Here is a 24,334-nt window from a genome sequence, read left to right as displayed (position 1 = left end):
TTAGACATCATGCACCATCCAATATCGTCAGACCTGGATTCAGTTACCATGCTGCTGCTAAATGGATGATTTATGACTTGGATGACTTGTCTCTTTTAGTCTTGTGTTCACCTAGGAGATTCTAAATCTTGGCTATGTGATGTTTTTGTGACTTGTGTATTCAGTTATTTAGTTATTCATGTATACATAGAGTGAGTTTAGGTTGTTTGTTGACCTGTTTATGTGTATAGTTATTTGGTATTTAGTTAAGTATTTATTTAGTTATTCATGTATAGAGTGAGGTGACATTGTTTGTTGACTTTTTAATGTATTTATGTATTTGTTATGTATTTATGTAGTTCTTCATGTATATATAGAGTGAGGTGAGGTTTTTTGTTGACTTGTTTATGTATTTAGTTATTGGTTATATATTTAGTTATGTATTTATGTAGTTCTTCATGTATATATAGAGTGAGGTGAGGTTGTTATGTTGACTTGTTTATATATTTATTTATTTTGTATGTATTTAGTTATGTAGTTATTTAGTTATACCTGTATATAGAATGAGGTGAGGTTGTTTGTTGAGTTGTTTATGTATTTAGTTATTTGTTGTCTATTTAGTTATGTAGTTCTTTAGTTCTTCATGTATATATAGAGTGAGGTGAGGTAGTTTGTTGACTTGTTTATGTATTTATTAATTTGTTATGTATTTATTTAGTGCTTCATGTATATACAGAGTGAGGTGAGTTTGATTACTGACTTGTTTATGTATTTATTTATTTGTTATGTATTTAGTTATGTAGTTCTTCATGTATATACAGAATGACGGGAGGTTGTTTGTTGACTTGTTTATGTAATTAGTTAAGTAGTTATGTATTTATTTAGTTATTCTTGTATATTTAGAATGAGGTGAGGTTGTTTAGATGTAGATAGGGGGCGCGGTTTATTCAAATGACACAGGAGCTTCTGAGGTTGACGCACTATCAGACCACGCTGAATGCGACGCTGCCATTGGTTCAGGACGACTGGTCTCATGACAACAACGTCGGGGTTTCAGCCAATCAGAGCCGGTCTTGGGCCCCCGAGTCTGTTTGTGAATGACGTAAGACGCGTGAAGCAAGATGGCGTCGCCTGAAGCTTAAATCGGTGTAAATGACTTTATCTCCGTGAAGTCGCGCCTCCCCCGAGGCTCCGGTGCTGTTTCACGGTTGTTCCGGTTAAGAGAACCCTCCTCTACCGGGTACGTGTGGTCGCAGGGCGCCGCTGAGCTCCAGAGGACAGCCCGCGGACCGTGTCTCTTCTCCCCCCCCCCACCCCGCGACCCTCCACCAGCAGCCGGGGAGGCGAGCTGCTGTCAGCCGGGACAGGATGGACACCGGGGAGTACATGGAGACCATGGACTCCACGTTATCGGAGTTAGGGGACGAGTTCACGTTGGGGGACATCGACGGTGAGTGTCCCCGCTAGCGATGCTCCGTGTTTCCTGGTGGAGTGAATGTCCCCGAGTGACAGGTCTGCGAGATGCAGCTGAGCACATCTGGGAGAAGTTTAACATTTAAACTCTTCACCAGGCAGCTGCTGGAGCTCAAAGTTATTCATGTGGTTGTTTAACCAACATCTACACACACTCTAATATGTTTGGGTCAATTATCTTCCTAAATGTGCACATGAAGTATCCTTCTTCTTCTTCTTCTTCTTCTTCTTCTTCTTCTTCTTCTTCTTCTTCGTCTTCTTCGTCTTCTTATGATGAGGATGCTTATTAGAGACTGGAGAAAGTTTCTTCATTAAACTCTTAAAAATTTCCATCTGGACCAGAGCTGGCCTAAAAAACAGTTTAATAACAATTATCTAAAAACAATAATGATCAATAGCAACAGATGAAAAAAAGCCCAATACATATATATATGTATTTCCTACTATTCGTGGAAGCAGAAAGACGAGATGTTTGTCATTCTCTGCCCGTAAAGTTTCAAGTTGTGTTTGTCATAGTCTGTTAACTCAGGGTTAACAGTTCAATGGAAACATCAAATACAACACGATAAGAAAGCAGTGGTGTGAGCATAAAGAACCAATAGGAAAAGGTAAATAAAGAGAAGTTTGGTGAAGTGAGCTCTCGTCAGCACTGCCACTCTCACTCACTATACATCAATATATGTCCTCATGTTTTACTCGTCAAAAAGCTGCTGTGTCAGTGTTTTTTAATTTTTATTTTTGAACTTGTCAAAATCTGCTTTGTCATGTCGCATAGCCTTTTAAAATCCATCGTCATCTCCAGAGAGGCAGGAATTTAGTCAGATGCTTTCTGATCAAATATTTGTTTGTTTATTGAATGAAACATGAACACATAAAACAAATACAGGTATAGAAGATCATCAAATGTATTCTCAAATATTCCTATGATCGTTGTTTCCAAATGACGTAGCCACAAGTTCATGGAAAAGTGATGGAGCGTTAAATTCCATGCAGCAGAGCTGGTTTCAGTGTGAGGTGTCAGTCATCAGGAAACTATGTGTGGGCAGTAAGCAGTGACACACGAGTGTAACATACTCACCAAGCATGTAGGAACAATTATTTACTGTATGTACTTTCTAACACTCATGTCATGGTTGATGTTTTTGGGAGAGTGATATGAGGAAACCCTGTGCAGTCTCCTCAGTATCCTCTCAGAGCTTATTCTGCAGAACTATCCAGCAAAGTTTGTGATCTCTGTAAATATCCAGCTCTGCACTCTAGAGACAGACAGACAGACAGACAGACAGACAGACAGACAGACAGACAGCATCCTGGATCAAATGTCCCTCTAATCAAAACAAGCTCAACCCTCTGGCACTCAGTGAAAGGACTGGGCTTTTGGTGTAACGCCGGCCAGCGCACAGTCACCAGATTCCCATCAGGGTGGAATTTTACTGAATGCAAAGTCACCAGACCAGACTGAGACACTGTCTGTCTTTCTGTGTGCGTGTGTGTGTTTGTGTGTGTCTAAGCGCACACGCTCGTTTCTTCTTTTGACTCTTTATGACTTTTTGCCACATTAACACTGACCTTGTCAGGACCAGTAAAGCTCAAGGGACCAAAGCTCAGTGGTAATCATCATCTCTGAGGTCCTGGTGGAGGTTCGGGGGAAGATATGTGGTGGATGGGTTAAGGTTAGACATGAGAAGTCCAAGGTTAAGATTAGAGATAAGGTTTCGTTGAGGTTGTCCACAATGAATGGAAGTCAGTACATTGTCTTAGTAAGCATAGCTGTGTTAGCACTATAGCACATAGCAAGGCTACATCATATAACAAACCATTATGGCCCAAATTGATGATCCTGCACACAGGCTCATGAAACATTCCTGAAACTCTACCTGTCTTGTGGTGTCTGGTGGTAATTCTGACTTCAATGGGAGCCTTTACACAGAATGAGCAGACAGCGCACCCCCGGCCACAGTTATGTAATCCTACTTAATCATCGTGTCAAAAGAGAGGAATTTACAGATTGTGTGTGTGTGAGGGAGAAGTGACCACTGACTGATGAACATACAGGCAAATTGCTCAGAGAAAGCCCACACTCAATTCTGCTAGTCTCTGTTTGGCCCACAGCTGATTGATAATAAGGTAATTCTTTTAGATCTATATTCATCACAGCCACTTTTGAATATTAACTGGAGTCCCGGCTGAGTTTGTCTGCAGCAGCTGGTTCAATGCACATCTCCGGAGATATTTAACCTTTTGTTCTTCAGGTGAGCCATGTGCGTATCTTTGTGACTGAGGCCTCAGAGGCCCCTGAAAGGGCTCAAGTAGCTGACCCCATGTTCAACTAGTACATTCTCCCTCTCTCAATTATTCCCTTAGCAACCGTGGCTCTGGTTATGTAACTTATTTTCTTTGCTCTCAGCAGCCGAGCAAACTGTCCCTCTTTGATGGATCTACCCTTTGTGCCTGCTTGTCTGAAACTCTGGGGGCTCGGAGTGGCTTTGTCCGGTCTGTCATTAGCAATCTGCCCCCCCGTGGAGGTGTATAAGTGCATGGTCTATTGTGTCCGCCTATATTATTTATACATGCTCCTGTTAATATCACCAAGGTGCGAGCATCTGAAACTGTCTGCGTGCATTTTAACTTTATTTCCCTGCACCTCGATGTAGCTGGAAGCTGATTGTTGTTTTTGCCCCTGTCTCTGTGTGTGTGTCTGTCTGTGTGCGTGTGTGTGTGTGTATCCTGATGATTAACTTTTGGAGCAGACAATTCAATTTATTTATTGAGGAAATTATTCCCCATCATATAAGTGGCAAAGTTGCAAAGAAGTTAGAAAGCATCGAGAAGTACAGTGGGGGGAAAAATACAGGACCTGAAGCTTATAGATCAAGTCAGAAAATCGGTGTCCAGATCAGAAACACAATCTACATAGTATAACATGATCTACTTATTGAGATTAACACATCATATGGTGAAAATAACAATGTGATGAGGTCATTATGAACTGGCCTTATTACAGTATAAATAGCAATGGAGGTTTTGCATGGTCTCTGATGCTTTTCCTCATAGTTTCAAATGTCATTAACATTTTAAGTTAAATCAGATTTCTAGTCTATATTTTTCACAGATAAGAGATCAAGTATATTTTTCTATTAGATTTATTTATTTTTAATTGTGTTGAGGAGCTGAGGGCTAGACAGTCTCTAATACAGGAACTGATGAATGTGGAATATTATGAATGGTCCATTTGTGGATTGGATTTTCTGGTCGTGCTCTGCTCTGCCGTGGAGGAAGAGGAAGTTCCAAGAGGCAGTTTCAGCTTGACAACCTTTTAGTGACCCCATTGGCTGAACCTATATATATATATATATATATATATATATATAACTGTGGATATTTACAATGATACAAACTTAGTGTGGTACAGAGAATTGTGTTCTCAAAGATCCCCAGATATTTAACCTTTGGCTGAGCTTACTTCAATCCTCCTTTCTGCCCACACGTTGTTTATATTTAATACTGGAAGAAGATGCATGTGTTTGTAAATTAGTGAGTTTCTTGTAATTCCAAACTAAACTGTTACGTAACATTACGTTTTTGATAAGTTGAACAGTTTCTCTGCAGCAACAAATTGCTGTAGGTGGCATTTGATTTACTGCACAATTCTGTTTAAAAAGTGGGGTTCAGTGCACATTCATCATCCTCCTTGGGCAATCTGTCCATCATCCCTCCATCCATCCATCTTCCATCAGCCCTATCCCTTTATCTCAGTGCTCTTTTACCCAGCTCCTATTGTCTTTGAGGGTCATCTGTGAGATTACATCCTGATCACTCTCAAGGCTGAATGTTTACAGACCTGATCTGTTCACTGGTTTATGACCGTAGCAGTCCAGTAGCTGTTTCTGTGAATGCATGTGAAAGTTCAAGGCCGGGCCTCTTTGGTATTTTCTAGTCTTATCTGTCTTGTGTAATATCTCTGCCAGATATACAGTGGTGGGGGGAGGGGGGGTGTGACCTTGTCACCTTATATGTCGATTCAGTTGAGGATCTGACTCAAGGACAATATTGTCTGTCAGACAACGCCTTGGCCTAAAGGCAATCAAGTAATTGTTGAGTCATGGGAATAAGTTAATGTTGCAAATATAGTTATCTATTACTGATCTATTTATCAAGATGACCTTTCTTGGTATTTAAGCAGTTATATCTATTTTCATGTTACTGAATCAATTGAATGATTTTGATTTACTATTCAAATCCGGACTTATTGTAATGCCCGTTGTTTTTCTGCCTCTTCAGAGATGCTGCAGTTTGTCAGCAACCAAGTGGGGGACTTCCCCGACTTGTTTGAGGACCAGATGAACCCAACGGGCTCGCTACAGAGCGGCGGGGCCACTGTCACCCCGCGTCCCGCCGTTCAAACCCCTCAAGCCCCCCCAACCCCCCAGACACCAACCCCAGTTACCTACCTGAACCCCAGCGTTACCCTCACCTGCCCACAGACACTATCTCCCCAGTCTTTACCCCTCACCCCTCCCCTCACCCCCGCCCAAGCCCCCTCCCCTATCGCCGCCTCCCCTGTGCAGCAGCAGGTGACCCGCAGCCCTCCGCTCCTTCAGCCTCGGCCTCAGGTGGTCCAGCCCATCCAGCCTCAGCCCCAACAGACAGCTCAGCCTACCATCCAGGTATCAACTATCATACCACTTGCACGCGAGACTTGGGTAATAACTTAATTTACTCATTCTACTAGTAAGTATTGAAAGCTGTGTTTAGAGTTGATGGTTTAAAGTTGTGTGGAGCTGATCAGGGTACATGACATGACTGCTGCATTGAGGTACTAGTGCTGTAATTATGAGTCCGGAGCTGTTTTCAAATTGCCTGCCTCTCTAGCTTTAATCTTGTTTTCTGTCGAGGTCTTATTTTCTGTTATTGTTCCATCCATACATATAACAAGCTTCTGCTGACATGAGAGAAATTTCAGAGTCCTGACAAACTGTAAAATATAATATCCAGCTCAGCCTCCCCACAAACCAATGCACATCTCAGCAAATACTGCATCAACCAGAGGGATGCAGTTTATTGTCTTGAGTAAAACACATTTTCCCCAAAACAGTACATCATCAATGGCAGATAAACTGCTTTATGTTGAATCAGCGTTTTCTCTTATCTTTCCTTTTCACTTGACTGCAGATGCACACCCAGGGGATCCCGATGCAGACCCAGAGCTTCCCGGTCCACACCTTACTTCAGACTCAATGCCAGACGCCCATCCAGACCCAGGCGGGGCAAACTGTGATGATCGCCCCTAACGGTGGGCAGTCGCGTTTCATCCAGAGCCCTGTGATCTGCCACCAGGGTTCTACTCCTGGGTTCCAAGGTGACTGAGGAGAAGAACAGTGTTCTCTGTTGAACATGGGAGATTGATATCACTGAGTGGTCGATAATAACGTGGCTTCTCTTATCTCCTCTTCTCAGTCATCCAACCACAGATGCAGAGCATCATGACGTCACCACAGCTCCAGCCATTGACCATTCAGCATCAGCGACTTCTGACTCCAACTGGTCAAACCATCCAGACTCTGTCTGCAGCACCGACCACAGTCCACACTATGCAGCAGCAGATGCAGCAGGTGCAGCAGGTACGAGAGAGCAAAGAGTCAGAAAGAGAGTTGATATGATTGTTTGATATCTAGTACTAAAAGATTCATATTTCAACAAATCAAACTATCAATCTGAAAATAGCTCCTAGACAAATAAGTTTGTTTCATAAAGTTGATAAGGACATGAGTAGAGCCACAGTGGATCTGAATATCAAACTTTTCATTTTTAAAACTCCTTGTGAGCAAACATTAAAGTCTTACTTTGACCCTTTGTGTTTTTTGCCACCAGGTCCTAGTCCAGCAGCCTCAGCTTCTGAAAACAGATTCGCTGGTTCTCACAACTCTCAAACCAGATGGCACTCAGGTGCTGTCGACCATGCAGAGCCCCAACGGGATCACCACCTTGACCACGCCCCTCCAGAACACTCTGCAAGTCCCGGTATGAAACCAGCTACAGTGACTTCACATTATCCTTGGGCTCTCATTTAATGAATTTGGTTCCTTAAAAATGCAAACTCTGGAGTTCCAAAGCCTGTTTTAAAAGGAGTTTTACTAATTAACAGGACACTAGCATTCCAAGAAGACGTGCTCATTAGCGAGAGACCTCAGTGGTAGCCACTTATTCACAATTACCATTGTGAAAATCAGAATCAGAATCAGAAAGCATTTATTGCCAAGTAGGTTTACACCTACCTGGAATTTTTTTTGTTAAAGAAGGTGCATACATTGAACATAAAAACACAATAAGTACTACAAAAACAAAATAAGTACTTCACATAGGAAAGAAATAACTATACATAAAACAAACAAAACAAAATAAATACAATATATAAATGCAAAACAGGAGAATATTAACATACAGCGAGCTGACGCAAATACACACAATAGTTATTTCAATCTGGAAACAGAGAATTGTGGTTTCTGTTGGCTAACTCTTTATTTGATCTGATGCATCGTTATCCTTCTCTCTCATCCACTTCTCACTACAGCAAGTAAACAATTCAAGGGATCTGATTGGCTGCTATCTGTCCGCCAACAGCGTGACTACTACTACAAAACTCAAATAATCAAGTCCTTCATCACACAGACCAGTTAACTGCTAATACTTCCCACTGACACTGTTGCACTTCTACTGATTTTGGTCTCCAGACGCTGATGAGCAGCAACATCCTGACCACCGTCCCTATGGTGATGGGCGGAGGAGACAAGCTGCCAATCAAGCAGCTGCAGCCTGGCTCCTCCCACTGCACAACTGTAGCCAGATCAAATGTGGATCACGGCTTCATGAACATGGGAGTACTGGGCCCGGGAGGAGTGGTGAAGGAGGGCGAGAGGAGGACGACACACAACATCATCGAGAAGAGGTACCGCTCCTCCATCAATGACAAAATCCTCGAGCTGAGAGACCTGGTCATGGGCAACGACACAAAGGTAGATAGTTCAACATTAACACACTTTAATGTCACAAGTTGCTTGAGGAATCGGATTCGATCCTCATTTGTTTAGTCTGCATGCCTTGCTTCCCAGATGCATAAATCCGGAGTGCTCAGGAAGGCCATCGACTACATCAAATACTTGCAACAGGTCAACCACAAACTACGGCAGGAGAACATGGCCCTTAAAATGGGAAACCAGAAGAACAGTGAGTGTTTGACGTCGCTGAGCGCAGAGACACATCTGTGACAGGCTGAGATTTGAATGTCTCTCTCTCTCTCTCTCAGAGCCAGTGACGCTGTCGGAGGATGTGGACCTCAAACAGGAAATAGTCATGATGTCACCTCCGGCCTCGGACTCTGGCTCCGGTTCCCCCGAGCAGTTCTCTCCTTACTGTGTTGACTCGGAGCCCGGCAGTCCCTTACTGGATCACGACAAGGTAACACACACACACACACACAAAGATCAGATTAGACTCTTCATTGATTTATTGATTTCTGCTGTGAAGATGTCAAATGAGGCTACGAACTTGTTTTCAGTCGACAGGCGTTTATTTCCTCTTTGGCAACACAAGCCTTCAGAATAATAATTAAATAATGTCTCTCTCTCTTTCTCTCTGTCAGGTGAAGAGTGAGCCAGATTCTCCCTCCACCGTCGGAGTGATGGATCGTTCTCGACTGCTTCTCTGTGCCCTCACCTTCTTCTGCCTCTCTCTGAACCCGCTGCCCTCTCTTCTGGGCTCTGAGGACTCAGGGAGCCACGGCCTCTCTGCCGGCCATGGGCCATCGAGAACGCTCGTCTGGTTCCCAACACACACACAGGACTTCGGTGAGCAGGACTGACTGCAGCTGCTAATGAGGGTTCACGATCCCCTTCAAACCCACGACCTCACCTCCTATTTCATTCCCTCTCGTCCTTTAGCGTCCTGGCTGCGGTGCCTGCTACCATGGGTGATGGTGTGGGTGCTGAGTGGGGTGGGAGCCGTGTGGGGCTGTGTCAGGGTGCTCTACCTGTGGGAGCCCGTCACACTCCTCCACTCCCCGAAGTCTGTGTCCTTCTGGAGGCATCGCAAACAAGCCGACCTGCATCTCAACAGGGTGAGTGCACGTCCGGACGAGGGCTGGCACAGAACCATGACTGGGGCCTAAATCATCCACTATAATGATATGATCATGAACGTTTTGAAAAATATGAAATATGCTATCTGTTGATTTTATCTCAATTTGTAATTTTAGGTGAAGAGATTATGGTCAAAACGCAACAAAATCTAGTCTGTTTATCCAAATAGATGATCTTGATGATTCAAAATGGTCTGAGCGATTCTTATAGCCTATACAGAAAGAAAGTGTTGAAGTAATCATAGACAAAACATGTCAGATACTTGTCTGCTTTTTTGTGGTTGTAAATAAAGCGTTCAGCTCTAAAGCAAATAACAAATCACATTAACAAAGCAAAGAAACAAACCAAGAAAAGAACATTTAAATGTTATTTATCTTTGTTTTCTCCCCGAGCAAAAGATTTCCTTGTGTTCAGAGAAATACACTCGTTCAGCAGGAGCACTCGTCTCATGTGTCTCTTCTAATGTCTGTAATGTTTTCTCACCTACTGAAGATCTCTTCACCCACTTTGCTTCTCACTGAGTTGTTGTCTCTGTCTCGCTCACTGCACAGATTTATTTTTAGCTGTTTGTTCAAAGCGTGTTCAGATCTAACTCGTGACCTTCCCTCAGCTGAGTAATGAACATCTCATACTTTGTTTTCACCATCTCCTCTTTTCCCTGCAGGGAGATTACAAGGCAGCACTGGTTAGTTTGGAGACCTGCTTGGCCGTCTTGACCCGCGCTCTTCCCTCAACCAATCTGGACCTGGTCTGCTCGCTTTCCTGGAATCTTATTCGCTACTGCCTGCATCGTCCAACTCCTCTGGGATGGCTGGTTCACCAGGTCAGAGGACAGCACGAGGGAGAGGAGGCTCGGACGAGTGCGAAGGACGCGGCTCTGGTTTATCACCGTCTGAGCCAGCTGCAGCTCACAGGTGAGTGTCGAGGACAGAGTGAGCCGCTGCTGCTGTGCACAGGCTGATAAGATTCATGGTTTGGACTTAATGAACTGCAGCATACAGAGTTCAGTAAGCACATGCAGTGATACCGGTTGTGTTCTCTCTGTCTGTAGGAAAGTTGCCTCAGCGAAGCAGCCTGTGGGCTTTGTCTCTCTCTCTCAGCGCCGTCAACCTCAGCGAGAGCGCCCGAGGCAAGATGGCCCCTGCTCAGCTCACCCAGATCTACGTCACTGCAGCGACCGCCCTGCGCACACTGCTGGGCCACCACCTCTCCTTTCTGCCTGTATGTCTTCTTCCTGATCAGTCATCTGTCCTCAGTTTATCTCATAGAGCTTTAAATAAACATCACAGACGAAGGAGGTAATACATTTATTTAACTGATTACTTTCTCCCAGGGTTACCTGCTGAGCTGTGCTGAGAGTGTGGCCAGCCACTCAGACACCAAGCCGATCCCCGACTGCCTCCGCTGGCTCTTCACCCCATTGGGCCGGCAGTTCTTCCTGAGCTGTGATTGGTCAGTGAAGTCAGAGTGCAGCGACAGCGTGTACACTTCTCAGAGAGATTCGGGTAAGTTGTGAGTCTTGAGTGGGTCTGAAAGAAAGACTTTGAATGTGCGATTATTAATCTGTACCTCTTACGTCTGGATCTTCCTGCAGTCGACCCCATCGCCCAGCTGCACCGCTGTTTCTGCAGGAAGCTTCTGGAGCGAGCCGTTCACACCCTCATTCAGCCGCAGAGCGACTCCGAAGCAGGCAAACGCAAGAATGACTCTGGGTAAGGCAGCGGTGTCCAGGGCTTCCTGGATCTTTACAGTTTGGTGTGCATTCAAAATGTACTCAGTAAACATCTTCCTTCTTTTTCTTGCCCTGATACGTTTTCAGGGAGTTTTCAAGTGCTATGGAGTTCCTCCAGTTGTTGAACAGCTGCACAGAGGACTCTCCTTCCCTGCCTCCGCCCTTCTCGACTCCTCCCAATCACATCACCACATCAGGTATGAATAGTAAAAGTCCCATGTGGACAGAAGCATGACTCATATCGGATGATTGATGCAGTCGTATGGGGAAGCTCTTCACTGAGGATTAACCAGATAATCATCTGAGTTCTTACCGTCAACAGTAATGGATTTTCTTGGCTTCACTTCAGCCAGTTCAGCCCTTGCAATTAACTTTTTATTGAATCATCACAGATAAGAGCTGCAGTCATTGATTTGTGGTAACAAGTTACTTCCAAGAGGATGTGAATACATATTAATTAACTACAGTGTCAAATCAATCATTGATAAAACAGGAAAGGAAATCGATACTCTGGCACCACATCATACCTGATGTGAATCTTTACAAGAAAAAGCTTTTCTCAGCCAAATCTAAAATCTTGTGTCTTCTCTGTGCCAGTGGGAGACCCGGTGAGTCGCTGGTGGGCCCTGGTCCTGAAGGCTGCGGTGCACTGGCTGCAGGGAGACGACGTGGCAGTGAGGTCACTGCTGGCCGAGGCAGAGCGAATGCCGAGGGCTCTGCACACGCTCGAGTAAGTGAAATAGTGTTGAAGTTACAGATCAGAAACGCTCACAGTGAGGTACAGAAACTAGAATTCACGTGGTGAAAATGCCAACGCCTGTCATTCTCCATTTCAATCTTTAAGAGCTCACGTTACATGAAGATCATTCCTAGCTGTATTCAGTTACAGAAGCCAAATATTTTACACAGGTTTGTAGATTCCTAATCGATATAAAAGGATTCTCAATATGAATCTACAGAACGTTTTGCCAGAAGCGATTCTCACTCATCGAGCTCGTTTGTATGTTTGAACAGTCGTGTCTAGAGAAACAGTCGAGATTAAAAAAGAAACTAGTCAGACTGAAGCTTTTTATCTCTTCAAATCTTGGCATTAAATCAAACTGAAGGATGTTGATAAAGATGATCAAGTGTGTACTCTCATTAACCATCCTCCCTGTTCCTCCCTGTTCCAGCCACTCTCTTCCCAAGGCTGTGCTGCTGCTTTGCAAAGCGGTTCAGATGAGTCTGTTGCCCCTGAAGGGAGAAGGAGCAGTGGCCTGTCTGTCCCACTGTGACAGAGCCAGCAGCCACCTGCGCGCCAGCATCTCCGAGCCACTCGCCCAGTCGGGCAACTGGCTGAACAAGGTAGAAATCAGAGAAGCTGCCACGAGCACCGTCATCACTGACATCTCCGTAAGATCTGCTCCGGGGTCGAGGTCTCAGGGTTTCTGGTGTAATCCCCGAAAAAACTACTTTCCTCATGCTGCATGTTTAATATCAGATAATCAGGATTCACTGAAGTCGATGCATTCAAGGTTTCATCATGCGTACACACACACACACACACACACACACACACACACACACACACACTTGATATGAGGCTGTGTGTTGGTGTGTTTATACTTGCATCTCTGTTAAGTCATGTTAGTTAAGAGGTGTGTTCATAGTTAATTGTGATGATAAGGAGCTTGTGAATATGTCAAGGAGTTTTCCCCGAGGCGATAGTGGGGAAAAATGTGTGTGGGAATATTTGTGTGTGGGTTTTTGTGTGTGTGTGTTTGTGTGCGCGCAGTGTGGGTGGCAGGAGGTGGCTGTGGTGCATTGTAGTTGCATTGCATGGTCCTGAAGCCGAGTGCAATGTGTCTGCAGTGCAGTACAGAGGCCCCCCCAATCTGCACGCACCCGCTACACCACCCTATCACTTCACACGAGGCCGCACTGGAAAGTTCTGCATGTTACTCTCCGATTTGTTTTGGGGTGGGGGGGGTGCATGTCGGACATTGCACCCAGCGGCTCTTTGATCTGTGTCCCTCCTCTCTCCTAAGGGGGTGGAGCTCCTGGTGTGCGACCTCCTGCTGACCTTGAGGACCAGTTTGTGGCAGCGAGGCGGCAGCAGCAACGGAGAGCCCGGCCCGGCCCCTGGATCCCAGTTGGCTGGTTTTCAGAGGGACCTCAGCGCGCTCAGGAAGCTCACACAGTGCTACAGGCAGGCGCAACACAAGGTACGTTCATCACGTTCCCTCCCACTGTGACCAGCTGCACAACTCTCACTCCACTGCAGCTGCACACATCAACCATACTGGTGAGGTGTTGTTTGAGGAGTCATTACTGGAGCCAGAGGCTTTAACAGCTGCTGCTGCCTGATCATTTGTTATGTCCTGACTTGTGCAACACTCATAAAAAACGTTTCCTCATAATCATTGTGTTGTGAGACAAGTGAGTGAAAAATGCTTTTACCTGAAGGTTTCCACTGGCAGTAAATGAAGTGAGAGCACAGTTTCACCAGTTTCACCAGTTTCACCAGTTTTCACCCAGAGAACCAATCTTCTGTTGTTCCTTGTTCTTCCTGCAGGTGTTTCTCCATGAGACCACAGTGAGGCTAATGGCCGGTGCCAGTCCCACAAGGACGCACCAGCTGCTGGAGCACAACCTCCGACGCAGGACACCCAACTCCTACACAGCCGGTAGGACCCAGACTCATGTTCATCCTCCCTGTGGTCGTTATTAATCTTATTACAACAGTTACACACACACCAGGAAGCAGTGGAAGCTAATCTGTGTCCTCCTCTTTCCTTGCTGCTCTCTGCAGGTGAGTGTGTCCTGGGCGAGAGGGAGAGGGCCCACGCCATCCTGCTGGCCTGCCGCCACCTGCCCATGCCCCTGCTAACTCCGCCCGGGCACCGCGCCCGCCTGCTGGCCGAGGCCAAACGCACCCTGGAGCGGGTGGGCGACCGCCGCTCCCTGCAGGACTGTCAGCAGATCCTGCTGCGCCTCAGCGGGGGCACGACCATCGCAGCCTCCTGAACAAATACGACTTAAAAACCCCCGACTCATCCACCAACACGTAATTCTGTACCTGTCACATGTTCCCACCCTCACGCTGATCCACGCATATATGGATTTGTCTACCGCAGCCTTGTATCCACACAGCAGCTACACATCTGCTCCTCTAACTCTTAGTTGCCCTTTTGCAGCACAATCACGCCACCTTCTGGCCATTAATGGTATCACGCCGGCTAACTGCCTCATTTTAAACAATGCTTAACAACAAGGGAAATCAGGTGAAATAGGCCCCACAGGGAAAAGGGAGCACGAACTCATAGCTTGAATAGATGCAGTGCATTGATTAGCTGTAGGAAGCCGAGCTGTACAATCATTTCTGCCAAACGGTAACTGTTTAATATCTCAGTAAACTTGCAAGCTTCTATTAAAGGGCTTCAGTCTGTTCAAGAGTGGACTGCCCTGACCTGTTGAGCAAGGCTGTGCTGGGGGCTGCAGACAGAGAGTGGCCTGCACAGTCTCTTCTTATCTACCTCATACACAGCACAAAGCCAGCACTGTCCTGCTGAGCATCACAGGACACTTCAGTCAGTTGTCCTGAATTTGAATCAAGTGACTGTTTGAGGAGATGCAGGGAAGCAGTCGATTGTGGGATAATAAGAAACAACAGACACACAGAAACTCACCAGCACTACAGGTCAAAGGTTTAAGAACGTCTCAATTCTTCCAGCTGCTTTTTTAAAATTAGAGATTTAATCCTGGAATCTTCTTGTTCAATTGCATTAAATCTTCTTTTTATTTTTACTCACTCACAAACACAATTATGGCATCAAGTATTTCGTTTTAATCCGATCAGTGTTGAAGAAGTTCCCACGTACTGGTTTTGTGTTGACCTTCGGGTCAGTTCATCACAAACCAGCAGCACGAGGTTTGGATCTGAAGACTGTGCTGCTCTGCATCACGTGAAGCCTCCACCCGCTTCTCGTCTCCAGTGTTTTGACTCATAAGAATCTAACAGCCACACTACTCCCTGCAGTAATCAATAAACTTAAATAAACTTTATTTTTACTTTAGGCTGTAAACAGATTTACCTTTGTTCTATTTCAGTGGTAAAGTGAGGAAGTCTAAAACCTTTGACCAGTGGTGCACATAAGACATGAATTGCATACACACAATGTGATTGTATATAGTTTGTAAATAGGCAGAAAGCAGAAGTAGAATTCTTACGCGCTGCTTGAGAGAAGAAGAACAAAAGAACTGTAACACGTAGAATCTGGCTCCGGTCGGTCGGACCAGGAGAGTCCAGTTCACCAGGGAGTTCAGCCGCGATACGTTTTTCCACTGGTAACAAATCGTCGGTAAGAGTTCAGGCAGAATAGTCGACCTCTCTGCTGTGGGGGGGGGGGGGTCCTATCGCGTCATGGTGGGAAGATTGACTGCAACACAGCAGTGACGTGAGAAGTTGTAGTTCTTGGAATACGATGTCCATATATGATGTAAAGCTCTCAAGCAAATGGCCTTGATGTTATGTAAAAAGTTGATGAGTTTGTTTTCATCATATTTGAATTGATGGAGGAGTTTTAGCTTTGTGAAAAAATCTTTTGTCTACTTTGCTTTTTATTCAGTCATTCACGTTTATTTCCTTTGCTCTGATGACCTTATTTAATGTTTATGTGATATTAATATAAATGCAATCCTTGGTTGGGAAAGGAGCAGTTTTATCGCATTTTATTATTGTCGTTATTTTATGGTTAAAAGAAGCCGAGGGTCAGAAACTGTCAGAGGGAGAAGCTCTACGAGGAAGATGTGTATTTCATTGAAGAGGTCCGGCCTGCGTTTGAATAAATAGCCAGAATGTTTTGGATCCTGCTGCAATTTCTTTGTCGTTTGTCCAGTTCGAGCAAACGCACACTCGTGCTATTAGAATTTTCCAGAACTCTGTCTTCCAGGTCAACTTGAGCTGTCAAAACGTCCCGTCAGGAGTCCGGAGTCCAGCTACAGAAGAAGAAGAAAGCAGCGCTCAACCAGCCGTTAGCAGGCTGCAGTTACTATCAATAGGATGTTATAGGTTTTCTTTTTTCTTTTTTGCTTCTTCCCCTTGATGTATTTTATTGTCTGGACTTTTGTGTTAATTTTGATGTTTGTTTTATAATAAAACAACACATGATAGTTGCTGGCAAATAGCATCTCTCAGTAATTTATTGTGACAAAACAACACACTTCATGTTTCCTGTGTGTTTTGCAGGCTGTGAATGTCAGTGTCTTTCTGATAGAGACTTCTTTCAAACAGTGTGTGTAGAACATTGAACACTGGACGCCTCTGTGTGGATGAGACGCTCCCTGCAGCTCCACAGAGACCACGTGTCTGGATACATTACATTCTTTACATTTCATTTAGCTGACGCTTTTATCCAAAGCCACTCACAATGAGTGCATTCAGCCATGAGGGTACAAACCCAGAACAACAAGAGTCAATACGAGAGGAAACGCTGCAGCTGGAGGGAGCTTCCCCCCCATCACCACGGAGGTGTCAGAGGAGGAGATTTAAGATAATAACACAAGTACAACTGAGACACTACTTAAAGAAATATCAGGAGTGTGAAATATATGTAAGGAACCAACTTCAGGACAAAAAATTTACCTAATAATGATAAGGAACAAAGAAAAATGGGAATTGGAAACAAAAATTATAAGTGTGAGTTGTGATGGAGGGATGATCAGAGATTCTACTCATATTCTGGGATGTCACAAAACCTCAGATTTTTAGAAATGTGTTTGAAAAGAGATTTAAAATCAATTTGAATTCAAATGCCACACTATTCAGCTCTTATCAGCTAAAGTAGATGATTCAAACCTGTTGGTTAGAGCCTAAGCTGCTGAGCATAAAGCAGTGGACAGACATAAAGGGAATACATAGAATAGAGAAGGTTTTTGTTTTTGAGAAAATTTACAACGAGACTTCAGCTCCAGAAGAGTTTGATTATCTATACATCTCCATATATATATAGTTATGGAATATCATAAAAAGTTAAAATAAATTGATAAATAAAACAGTTATTTTATCATGAAAAGTGAAGCTCATATAATTAAATCAATATGAGTAAATGAAGGTTTGATATTAAACACGTCAGATTTAAAGTTTCAGAGAATTTGTGGATCACGTTCACGTGTAGGTTGAGCGGAACTTCTTAAAGCTGATGTGTACTTGTTTCTAGTCGGAAATATTTAACCGCGGCCCCCCTCCTGTAGTATAACGCCGGAAGTTGCTTAGCGTTAACTCACGTGTTGACCATGAAAAACCTGAAAAAACACAACAAGTCGTTCGACAATAAGAACTTCAAACCCGGGAAGAAGAAACGAGAAAACAAAGTCATCTTAACGTTTGACGAAGAAGGAAGAGAGTAAGTTTCTCTGCTGTTAGTTAGCATCCTAGCGTTAGCCACCACAGGTCTACTACTGTATCAGGTTAGCATAAGCATCAGGTATTTAAAATGGTTTAAATCATTGTTTAACAGGATTAACTTCAGTTCTAACAGGAAGTCTTTAACATGTGGTTGTGTGTAAACTGAGCGTTTTTAGACTGAGTTTAAATTATGTTTATTTATTGTTGTCATTTTAATATTACCTCATGTTTACATTGTGATTTTACCTTATTTATCACTGGTTGAAAATATATTCTATATGAACTGTCCTCTTGCTGCTGTAAAACGACACATGTCCTTTTAAAGGGTCAATTTTGAATTATACAATGTGTTTTATGTAATTTACTATGAATCATAATCTATAAACCTACTGAGCAGTTGCATTATATTCCAGAGGTTTTCACTTTAACACAAACAAAGTCATATCGCTGTCTCACACATCCTGAATTATACATATATATTGAGCCTGTGGATATTTTACCAGTGGTTTCCGCTTCTTCCCAGTGACTTTCTCAGTGGTTTCCACAAGCGAAAGGTGGAAAGAAGAAAAGCAGCACTGGCAGAAATCAGAAAGAAAATCAAAGAGGAGCAAATCCGAGTCCGAGTGGAGGTGAGTGTGGATTTAAAGCTGTTGAAGCTGTGAGTCGTGTGAGGAGCCGATGTCTCTGACCTTCAATCTAAACGTCTGGTTTCAGAGGCATAAGGAATACATCCGGCTGCTGAAGGAGAGGACGGACGCTCTCGGTGGGTTCACGTCAAACGTCAACAAAACAGAAAAGCTCCTGATCATTTTATACAGATTCTTATTCCTCTCTTGGTTATTAATCTCTCCCAGAGGAAGCTGACGATGATCTGGAGAATGCGATCACCAGCACGACCGAGACTCGACAGTACGATCACCCCAACCACACCGTCACGGTGACGACCATCAGCGACCTGGACCTCTCCGGGGCTCACGTGCTGGGACCCCAAGCAGACCCGGTAAAACGGTTCACCAGGTTTATCTCCCCCTGATGGGTGTCACCGTCCATCTGGATGCTAATAACTGTGAATCTGTGCCGTCCAGGTGATCGGGGAAAGCAATGAGGAGGAAACGCAGGAGGGAGAAAAGGAGGAGGGAGAAAAGAAGGAGGAGGAAACGAGGGAGCAGACGACGGCAATGCCGAGAAAATCCGGGAAACCAATCATGAACAAAAAGTAAGTCTCATTGCACACATCTAAAAACATTATCAATAAGTGAGGCTAGTTTTTCCTTTTCATAGAATGTTTTGGTTATTTTGCCTTTTTATCAGACGTCACTTTGGGCTTTGATGACTTGTGATAAATGTCTCTCAGGACATATTGGACATTTATAACCAAAGTGTTGGGACAAGGGACATTCTCCATCTTGTCCTATATTCTAAAATGTGCCGTTCTCCCAAGAACCAGAGTTGTGACAGGATGGTGGTCCACAGATGTTTCTTAAATCAGAATGTTCCTCGTCTTCCAGATGTGCCGCTCACTCCAGCTGTGTTTCCTCTCTCTCTCTCTCTCCCCCTCCCTCCCTCCCTGCCTTAGAATCCGCTCCCTGATGTCATCGCTCAGCACCTTCACCTGCAAGAAGAGGCCGAAGGGGAAGCAGGAGGGCCGAAGAGGACGAGACCGCTCGACGGACAAGAAACGTGGAGTCACAGAGTTGAAAAAGAGAACTGGGAAGACCAGCAAGTGGCAGAGACGTCGACAGACTGGGAAGAAGGGCCAGCATCAGGAATGATGTGTGTGTGTGTGTGTGTGTGTTTGTGTGTTAAAGTACAATGTGAGATCTGAACTGTGTGTATGATGAACACAAGCTGATGTGGAGCCTGTGGCCTCCACCAGGTCGGACTGTCACTTATCACAATCACTTCCTTCAACCTGAGAGTTTGTACATTTTTCCAGCTGTTTTCATTGTTTTCTTTCATGAAATAAAGTTTCCTGTATTGTACTGACTTTTTGATTTAAATGGTGTATGAATCCTGCTCAGACGTCCACTTGTCCTCATGTCTCTCACGTCCTCAGAGTTCGTCCCTCTGGGCTCTATTGTTAAATAGGAAACGTGACGCTGTTGTCAACATCCTCTGTGGAGCATCAGGAAACGGACCCTCAGCTCTGTTTCCTCTCTGCTCAGTTTTACCTGTGTCTGTGAGCATCAGGAAACGGACCCTCAGCTCTGTTTCCTCTCTGCTCAGTTTTACCTGTGTCTGTGATCTAAGAAGAACGACCTCTTGTTCACTGTAAACATGAAGAACCCACACAGCCTCCTGTCTTAATGTAAGTTTAACCCCCCCCTCACCTCACCAGTGTTTATTTATTTACGTCCACCTGAGCCAGCGTGTGCCAGCTGCCACTAGCATGAGCGTTTCACTTCGCTTTCTAAAGCCCATGATATTTAATACAGCCGCTCAATAGAGGAACCAGGCAGGTCACTGGCTCCATGTTGGCTCCAGGTCCGCATGCACCTGTGAGCCTCTGCTGCCGGAGCCGGGAGCCGCCATGGCCGCCGAGGATGCTTCAGTTTCACTCGTAGTCGGAGCAGCCAATCGGATTGATTTGAGAGTTTGGAGGACAGAGCATGTGGAAGAGGAGGCATGTGCCTGATGGGGGGGTCTGAGGAGCAGCGTCTCCTGGGTAATGACAAACTCACCTGAGCTGACGACCGGAGCTTCTCTTCACAGGTATTTTAATATGATCATCAAAGGTTTGCTGTTTTTACTCCTTTTTAATATGTTAATTGGTTAATTCACATTTATCTAATATAACTGTATTTGTAAGAGCTGTTGAATCATCATGAGTTTGGTATTGATGTGTCTCTGTCGGCAGCTTTGACCAAAACCTGATCAGTCTGGTGTTTAAACCTGATATTAACGATTATGATTATTTAATATTTTAAAAAGAGAATCACATCTTAACTTTATCTGGTTTCAACTCTCTGTTTTACCAAAGAAGCTCTGCAGGGTTTTCACCATTTCTTGAACTAAATGTTATTACCATAAAATTTGTGTAGTGCAACAATAATAATCATAACCATCTTCCAGTCACCATCATATAAGTGTTATTCCTCAAGTGTATTTTAATGTGAGACAGTTTTTTCCAACGCTCTGTTTCCCAGTTCTCTCTCCCTGATGCGATGAGCGTGCACGTCCCCCCCCAGGACCCAGCATGCCTCTCTCCGCCGACGAGCCGCCCTGCCCCAAGTTCCAGCCCAACATCTTCGACCCGGCACGCTGCCATGACTGCCTGCGCCAGAGGCACCTGCACGCCGGCGCAGGGGAGAGCACCGAGGAGGCTCCGCGGCTGAAACCCACTGCAGGCACTGGGACTGGGGGTTTACCAGGCACTGGGACTGGGGGTTTGACTGACACTGGGACTTGGACTGGGGCAGGCAAGGGCGTGTTGTTAACACCAATCCAATCCCAGGCTGAGGAAAAAGACACCAGCAGCAAGGTAAGAAAGAGGAGAGTGAGGAGTGATGGGATGGAGTTGATGTGAAGAAGGGGGGGGGAGTTAGAGGTCACAGGTAAAAGGTCAGAAAGACACGAGGAGCAAGATGCTGAGAAACAGAATGAGACACTTTAATTTGTCCTGCAGATCAGAAATGATGCTGCAAGTTAGAATACAAATATGGATTTAAACTTTTAACTTTTCTCCTTATATGACCAAGAAAAATCTAAAGTGTTTCCTTGTGTGATCGTAGTTTATTGTGTGATCGTACTTTATTGTGTGATCGTAGTTTCATGAGTGATCATAGTTCATGAGATCATACTTGAGACGAGGAGAAAGGTCAGAGACGCAGGACGAGCGGTAATGAGCGGTTCCTTATAATAAATTAACGAAGCTGGATCAATTACTGTCCTCTTGGGAATCTCTTGTAATTTTAAACAAAGGGTGAATATAAAGAAAGGCTGGGCCTGTTCACGTTATTAAAACTAAGACACCTCCACATTCCTCTGTCTAACCTGCTCCCATGACACAGATGATTTTGTCTGATGACTGAAATGTTTCTCAAACATGATGGACATGGACTTGGAGCAGTAGAATTACTTTGTGATATCATATCTACTGATTCCCTGGAGTTTATTTCCAGTGAACAGACGTTTACAGACACTTATTTCCAGAGATGGTTTGAAGGTTCATGGCAGCTGAAGAAATGTTGAAACTTTAATGAGGAGAGCCGGCAGTGAGGTTGGGTTACAGAGGTGTAACTCTAATCGAACAGCAGGCTGAGCCCGTGAGGACAGAGGACACAACACTGTTCAACCCTCCATCTCCGTGTCCTCTATGACACGTCCTTTAAAGCTGCACCTTCCTGAGGAGGCACAATATCAGGAACATCTTCCCCTGTGGGTTCTGCGATGTTGCGATTGGCTCGTGTGCTAACGTGTCGTCCTATCAGGAGGACTCTGACGGCTTTTCGGTGGTGAGCAGCTACTGTGATGTCAGTGGCGTCCGTCCAGGTCAGGGTGAGAGCTCCCTGTGCATCCTGAGCCCCGAGTGTGAGCTCTACATCTGCGACGGAGACGACGACGACAGCACTGACAGGTCGGTGAGATCAGGACGCTGTCATTTCTATGCTTAACTCAACTAGAGCTTAATCATTTAGAACATGATATCTCAACTTCAAATTACCAAAACTCTCATGTCGTGTGATGCTTCTGAACAGTTTTCCTGTAAAATGGCTCCTTCCCCTCCTTCTTCACCTTCTCTTTACTCTTTCACCTCCTCCATGTCTTCTCCCAGCTTCCAAGAGTTCAGTAGCTCCGTCAGTGCCGAGGACGAGTACCTGCCCATCCGTCGCCGTTCGGCCAAACCCGCCATGACCCGGCTCGACCCCCCGCCCCACCGGCCCAGCCCCCGGGCGTGGATGGATGAAGCCAGGAGCAGAGAGGGCTTCACCCGGCGAGCGGGTGTGTGTGACAGCTCAGCTTGTGTAGTTGTGTTTCGTGGCAGAACCGTAACGGCATCATCTTTGAGTCCGACAGTCGGCCGAGGCTTCGGTATGACTGACTGCTCCGGCCCGGTTCATATCCGGTTTCACCCATTGGTGTTCTTTACGCCACAATACTGTTTGATGTCACCAGCGGAGGTGTCACAGAATCAATTATCAGTAACACAATATATCTGTGTGTCAGGGAACCTCTTGAGCTCTGATGTGTGTGCCCCCCCCCCCCCCCCCCTCACTTGTTCTATTTCGGTCACACTGCCTGACTCCTTCTCTCTCTCTCTCAGGGATGAACGACGACCGGGAGAAGCGTGAGAGCGGCTACTTCTCCCTGGGCAGAGCGACGGGGGCCCGCTCGCTCCGTGACAGCAACCCATCGGCTCCCTTCCGCCATTTTGAGAGAGGGCATCCCCTCTTCAGCGCCAGAAATATTGAGCCCAAAGACACCATCCCCTTCAGGAACCCGAATCTCGGCGTGGCGTCGGAACGGCAGGTACCAGAGGATGAATATGACGACCTCCCTCTGGGAACCCATCCGCCTGACCCGTATGATATTGCCATCGAGGTTGAGGCCCAAGTTGGCCCTCGCTCTCCCAGTCCGACGCCTTTCAAGGTGGCGGAGTCACTGGCCTCGGACCGAAAGGGATTCAGTAGCTCATATGGCCGAGGAAGCCCCTCGTCTCATGTTTCGTCCTTTCAATCAGGACGGTTTGATTCCTCAAGGCGTAGCTCAGCTCTGCCGTCTCGCTCTTCTTCTCCGTCAAGAGGAAATTTACCGTTCAGGCGCAGTGAGTCCACCGGTTCCCTCAGCAGGCGCAGTCCGGATGGTGGAGGTCGGTCTCAGGGGACGGAACCCAGGAGCCAGAGCAGCATCAGATCTGTGGTTGGTAGACACGTCCACGAGGAGCCGGGATCCAGAAGCTCGTTGCAAAGCACACAGGCCCGACGTGCCGAGTCTGGAACTCTGCCGAGAAACTTCAAATCACTTCCTGGTTCGGTTAAATACCAAACCAGCACGGTGTCTGACTTCAGGAGCTCCTTGAGGAGAACAGAGGTAAATGGGTCTTTGAGTTCTCGAGGTCCTGACGGCAGAAGTTCATCTCCCTCACGGAGGGACCATAAACCTCCAGGGCCCATGTCCCTCCGCAAAACTGAAACCACAAGCCGGTCTCCAGCCAGACGAGACAGTCGATCTTCATCTCCATCGAGGAGAACCCCCGAGGTTCGCCGGGACAGTTCCTCGCCGCCAAGGAGAAATTACAGCTCCTCCACCCGGTCCCTTCTTTTCAAATCGGAGTCAGCTACGTCTCTGAACGGACGAGGACACAACGGACGCTGCGGCTCCCCCGTCAGAGAGGGCTACGATATTGAAAGCCAGGCTCTGCTGCGGAATTCAACAGCAAGGAATCGACTGAGTGAACAAGAACACGAATACGAAAGCCCCCCCGCCGTGTCTCCACCCAGACGGGGTCACGACATGCCGACTCAATCCATCCTCCGCAAGACTGAATCCAGTCCTGGTCCTGGGAGTCGAGGTCGTGACAGCCGCGGCTCCTCCCCTGGAAGAAGAGGCCATGAAACCCCTCGTCAGTTTCCACTGAGGAAGACGGACACCAGTGGTTCATTGAGCGGTCGTGGTCGTGAGGGTCGTAAC

The 24,334-nt window shown here is 45.7% G+C and overlaps 2 protein-coding genes across 7 annotated transcripts; both read left to right on the top strand.

The window, feature by feature from the left end:
* The first annotated feature begins 1,081 nt into the window (after positions 1 to 1,081).
* Positions 1,082 to 16,485, top strand: srebf2 (sterol regulatory element binding transcription factor 2). Of its 6 annotated transcripts, none has more exons than XM_062407682.1 (21): positions 1,082 to 1,429; positions 5,734 to 6,119; positions 6,625 to 6,811; positions 6,910 to 7,073; positions 7,324 to 7,473; positions 8,024 to 8,074; positions 8,184 to 8,465; positions 8,541 to 8,676; positions 8,756 to 8,907; positions 9,092 to 9,296; positions 9,390 to 9,565; positions 10,252 to 10,501; positions 10,639 to 10,808; positions 10,921 to 11,092; positions 11,182 to 11,299; positions 11,407 to 11,516; positions 11,917 to 12,049; positions 12,492 to 12,663; positions 13,347 to 13,523; positions 13,874 to 13,985; positions 14,111 to 16,485. In XM_062407682.1, exons 1-21 carry the CDS (start codon positions 1,348 to 1,350, stop codon positions 14,323 to 14,325), a joined length of 3,600 nt encoding a protein of 1,199 aa, XP_062263666.1. In that variant the 5' UTR covers positions 1,082 to 1,347; the 3' UTR covers positions 14,326 to 16,485. The 6 variants fall into 6 exon arrangements, with proteins under 6 accessions (XP_062263666.1, XP_062263665.1, XP_062263664.1 ...); XM_062407681.1 differs by having other exon boundaries at positions 5,734 to 6,155; positions 8,562 to 8,676; XM_062407680.1 differs by having other exon boundaries at positions 5,734 to 6,155.
* A 1,039-nt stretch (positions 16,486 to 17,524) lies between these two features.
* nol12 (nucleolar protein 12) lies at positions 17,525 to 19,686 on the top strand. Its single transcript, XM_062407827.1, has 6 exons — positions 17,525 to 17,702; positions 18,228 to 18,333; positions 18,419 to 18,467; positions 18,559 to 18,704; positions 18,790 to 18,920; positions 19,281 to 19,686. The coding sequence occupies exons 1-6, from the start codon at positions 17,593 to 17,595 to the stop codon at positions 19,474 to 19,476; spliced, it is 738 nt and encodes a 245-aa protein (XP_062263811.1). The 5' UTR covers positions 17,525 to 17,592; the 3' UTR covers positions 19,477 to 19,686.
* Positions 19,687 to 24,334: the final 4,648 nt, after the last annotated feature.

The sequence above is a fragment of the Platichthys flesus genome, chromosome 16 (assembly GCF_949316205.1).
Source record: "Platichthys flesus chromosome 16, fPlaFle2.1, whole genome shotgun sequence".
Lineage (NCBI taxonomy): Eukaryota > Metazoa > Chordata > Actinopteri > Pleuronectiformes > Pleuronectidae > Platichthys > Platichthys flesus.
The sequence above is the reverse complement of the archived record's forward strand: the minus strand, read 5'-3'. Positions and strand labels throughout refer to the sequence as shown.